This window comes from Lithobates pipiens, unplaced genomic scaffold (genome assembly GCF_037356315.1).
Source record: "Lithobates pipiens isolate NorthernLeopardFrog02 unplaced genomic scaffold, aLitPip1_a1.2 Scaffold_8, whole genome shotgun sequence".
In the NCBI taxonomy this organism is placed as follows: Eukaryota; Metazoa; Chordata; class Amphibia; order Anura; family Ranidae; genus Lithobates; species Lithobates pipiens.
Window position 1 is genome coordinate 645,366,354 of NW_027507903.1, and position 4,856 is coordinate 645,371,209.

The window sequence follows — 4,856 nt, forward strand, 5'->3', positions numbered from 1 at the left end:
ACCGACACTATTATATTACTGATACATTCTATTAAAGTCTATGCCAAGCTAAGAACTTTTCTATATAGTTTTGGATGGAGTGAGGGAGGATTAGAACCCCTGTTGTGTCTTTACTGCTATCTGGGGATTCCTCTCACTTCCTGTCCTGCTGACAACATTGTACCGGGCAGGAAGTGAGAGGAAATCAGCAAAGGGGACCCAGACATACATTTTTAGTAGAATAGGGGAAGGCCTAGAGCCCCAGTCAGAATTTATTATAATTGTGGAGAGCGCCCCTCACTTCCTGCTTGGTAAAATCTTGTCACCGGGACAGGAAGTGAGGGGAAATCTCTTTAATGGAGACCTGGATAGCAGTAAAAACCAGACAGGGGTTCTAATTCTCCCCCTTCATCCAAAAACTAAGAAAAGAAAACATTATGGGAGGACATACACTTTAATGATACATCACATTCTATTGTCTTAGCAGTAAATCTCTAGATCCCTTCTTCATACCTTTCCTCTGAGATTGTTACATTTCTTTTCATCTCTACTTAGTATAGATTGTATGGAATAGGAGGAGGAAAGAGAGGAGAGGTGACCCCATCCTATCCAATCACAGCGACCGCACTGCACCCCACACAGAGCGACTGCATGTGGGGGAGGGGCAGAGAATAGGGGGGGGGGCATAGGAGGAGATTGGTGATGTCACACACTGTGATAACTTTCTGTTTAATGATTACAATGAAAGTAATTGTCATGAGATAGATAGATAGATAGATAGATAGATAGATAGATAGATAGATAGATAGATAGATAGATAGATAGATAGATAGATAGATAGGCCACACCCCTCTTTACTTACAAATAGGAACATGTCATTCACTGTTACTCCAGTAACTGGAGAGATCTCCTACCCAATCACAGGGAGTGACAGAGGGAGAAATCACAAATATAAGAAAAAACTGCAGGGAACTGACTGAAGTCCCACCCACTGCTTTATCCTATTGGCTGAATATTCTACCAACCTCACTAACCATCCTTGTGACATCACCAGTCTCTGGGCAGAGTTCTGACTATTACTATTATTCCCTATTCCTCCCACAGATCTTTACACAACTTCTCACTACACCTATCCCAGCATGGAGGGGCTCAGTGAAGGTGGTGGTGAAGGTGTGGAGATGTCGGATCGGGTCACACAGATCATAAAAGGAGATCCGCCCGGCCTCATAATCCAGATATATCCTGACTCTGTTACTGGAGAGATTGAGGGGTAAGAGGATCTCTTTACTGTCATGTCTCACCCCATACTGATCACCATCCCTGTACAAACCCCAGGACTTCTTATTATTTCCAATCGCTGACTGCTTTCTTCCCCTCTCTATACTGGGGTAACACATCCCGACTATCCACCAATCTGATCCCCCGACATCCACTTCCCAGTAATGTCTCCCTGAGGAGAAACTCCGACTGCTCAAAACCTGAGACCAATCCTGAAATCTCTCTGGTGTTTCTGGACGATTCTGTTTTCTATCTGACCTGGATACAGTTTTCCTGTCATCTGATATATGGAGCTTATTATTAGCTGTATTTACATCCAGTAATATGTCTGCAGCTCCCTGTATATAGAAGTCTACATTTACCTCTGTTATTATATCAGATAATGTGTGTAATGTGTGTGATATCCCATCCACATCCAGACCCCCTCCATCATGGAGGAGTTCCTCATGTCTCTCTCTGTCCTCATTATCTCCATCCTCAGTATCACACAAGTCACCTGTGTCTGATTCCTGTAAGACAGTCAGTGGATCCGTCACGTTACACAGCTCCTCAATGTGACGCAACTTCCTGGACAGCTCCTCCTTCTTTATTTCCAGATCCCGGATGGAGATGGAGATCCGCTCTGCCCTCCCGGAGATTTCCCTCAGGACTCTCTTCTCAAGGTCTTCCAGACGTCTCCTGAGGTCTCTAAACAGGACAGTGACTCTCTTGGTGTCACCAGCTGCTTTTTCTTCTACTTTCCTCCTGTGTTCCTGCAGACTCTGGACTCTTTCCTCCGTCTCCTCTCTCTTTGTCATAAGTTTCTGCAGAACATTCCACAGTGTATTCTTCTTTTTCTCAGAAGCCTCATCCAGCATCTCCACCTGGTGTCCTCGATGTTCTCCAGCCAAACTGCAGGACACACAAATACAGATCTCATCCTCAGTGCAGTAATACTCCAGGATCTTCTTATGGACGGAGCATTTCCTGCTCTCCATGGACAAGGTGGGGTCACATAAGACGTGTTCTGGGGACTTTTTGTGGACTCTCAGGTGTTTATCACACAGAGAAACCTCACAGAGCAGACAGGATCTAACAGCAGGTACAGGAGAGTCCACACAGTAAGTACAGAAGACCCCGGACTCCTCCTGATGTGGCTGAGCAGACAGGAAATTCCCCACTATGTTATGTAGTGTTATGTTCCTCTGCAGTGCAGGCCGATCCGGAAACTTCTCTCTGCATTCAGGACAGGAATATCTTCCAGACCCCCCCTGTGTATCCAGAACACGATCAATACAGACCCGGCAGAAGTTGTGTCCACATCTCAGGTTTACAGGATCTGTATAAATGTTCAGACAGAGGGAACATTCCAACTCAGCTCTCAGGTTAGCAGACGCCATCGCTGACAGTAGAAGAGAGAAATGAAAGTGAAAATCTCTGACACCGGAGAAGAATGCAGTTGGGAGGGTCACTTCCTCCTACACAGGGCGAGGCTGATCCAGATCAGTATTATTAAAGTGGTGTTTCCCCCAAAAAATAAAAAGATCTTTACTGTGAAGTAACCAACCAAAATAAATAAATTGGATGAATTTTTTTTATCTTACCCTTTTTTCCCTGTTGCTATGCGGTCCCACAAAACCTGCCTCTTCCAGTGCCTGGGCTAAAGACGTCACTTCTCTCAACGCCTCCGCTCGCTACTGCTCCTGGGAGATGTGTGTCACCATTTCCCCGAGGCAGTGGGCAGCGCCCAGGGCTAGAATCTTATCTCCGTTGCCCTCACAACGGGACGGGACTTCCGACGCTGCCGCCCGTTGTGATGGCAACCTGAGCTGTTGACGGCGCTCGGATTTAAGCTTACTACGCATGCGCAAGATCGGCGATACAACAGGCAGTGCATGCTGGTCTATCAGCGGCACAGTATCCTGGAAGAGGATGTCTGTGGGCTTCACATGCCCACAGGCAAGATGAGAACCGTCAGTGTAAACATTTTAAAGTTCATTTTATAGGCGAAAACCGATAATGAAAGAAAAACAGAACAAGTGAGTTACATAATGTAATCACCTCTTCTTTGTCATTCCCCCCCCCCCAAAAAAAAAGGTTAGTGGAACCCCACTTTAACCACTTTTGAGTGATGTTTACAAGTTAAAAACTATTTATTTTTTGCTAGAAAATTACTTTGAATCCCCAAACATTATATATTTTTTTCTAACACCCTAGAGAATAAAATGTCGGTCTTTGCAATACTTTCTGTCACAGCGTATTTGCGCAGCTGTCTTACAAGCGCACTTTTTTTTGGAAAAAATTCACTTATTTGAATTAAGAAATAACACAACAGTAAAGTTGCGCCCGCTCGTGGAATGGCGACAAAAGTTTACCCTTAAAAATCTCGATAGGCGAAGTTTAAAAAATTCTACAGGTTGCATGTTTAAGTTACAGAGGAGGTCTAGGGCCAGAATTATTGCTCTCGCTCTACCGATCGTGGCAATACCTCACATGTGTGGTTTGAACATATGCAGGCACTACTCACGTATGCGTTCACTTCTGCATGCGAGCTCAGCGGGGCGAGACCTCTTAAATATGAGATCTGGGGGTCAAAAAGTCCTCAGATCTCATATTTACACTTAAATGCAATAAAAAAGAATTGTTATTTAAAAAAATAAATGAAAATAAATGGCTCTTCAGAGCTATGGGCAGAAGTGTCGTTTTGACATCTTCCACCCTGCATTGTTATGGAGACGGGTGGGGGCCATCTTCCCCTCATTCATCTCCATGCTCAGCAAGTAAGGTCAGGCGTGTTCGCATTGGTCCATGCGCTGAGCCCACCAGGAAGTTGGCGCAGCGCTGCACTAATCACAGGCAGTGAGACATTGCCCCGAAACGCGGCTGCAGAGATCAGGCAATGTCTCACTGCCTGTGATTAGCTCAGCGCTGAGCCGACTTCCTGGTGGCCTCTGCATGTGGACCATGCGAACACGCCTGAGCTCATCCTTATCAGCAAGGGTGAATATCCAATCGCTTCCGCGGCTGCCGGCGGCTCCGGTAAGCGGCGGATGGCACTGGAGAGCGACGGGAGAGGGGTGCCCTCTCCCGCCGCCAATAAAAGTGATTGCGTGGTGATTCCGCTGCAAAGACCACTCTTATTGAAAACCGGCCCGCCGGCTGAAGAAGAGGATACCGGGGTTATGGCAGCTAGCTGCTACCATAACAACGATATCCCCCTGCAAATTAAAGACGTATATCGTCGTGAAACGGTCTGGAAGTGGTTAAAGTACTGAAAAGGAAGGTTTTTTTCCACAGTAGTAAAGATAATCAATCCTCCCAACTTTGAGAGAAAGAGGGAAAGATTGGTGTAAAGAAGAACACACTAAGCCCTTGTACACATGGTCGGAGATTCCGACAACCAAATCCGTCGGATTTTGTCCAAAGAATTTTGTCCAAAACTGTTGTATACACACGGTCGGACGAAGTTGTCGGAAAATCCGATCGTTCAGAACGTGATGACGTTATTTCGTTACGACGGGACTACGTTCAGGTTTGTTAGGTGTGACTACTGCAAGTCACCTATTCACAAGTTATGTTACCGTTTCCCAATTATTATTAGAGTCTTATCTAAGCAAGGA

General features: G+C 45.6%; 1 protein-coding gene across 1 annotated transcript; it reads right to left on the reverse strand.

The window, feature by feature from the left end:
- Nucleotides 1–1,060: 1,060 nt before the first annotated feature.
- LOC143964172 (E3 ubiquitin-protein ligase TRIM11-like) lies at nucleotides 1,061–2,675 on the reverse strand. The gene has a single exon (XM_077473873.1). It carries the CDS (start codon nucleotides 2,634–2,636, stop codon nucleotides 1,062–1,064), a length of 1,575 nt encoding a protein of 524 aa, XP_077329999.1. The 5' UTR covers nucleotides 2,637–2,675; the 3' UTR covers nucleotide 1,061.
- Nucleotides 2,676–4,856: the final 2,181 nt, after the last annotated feature.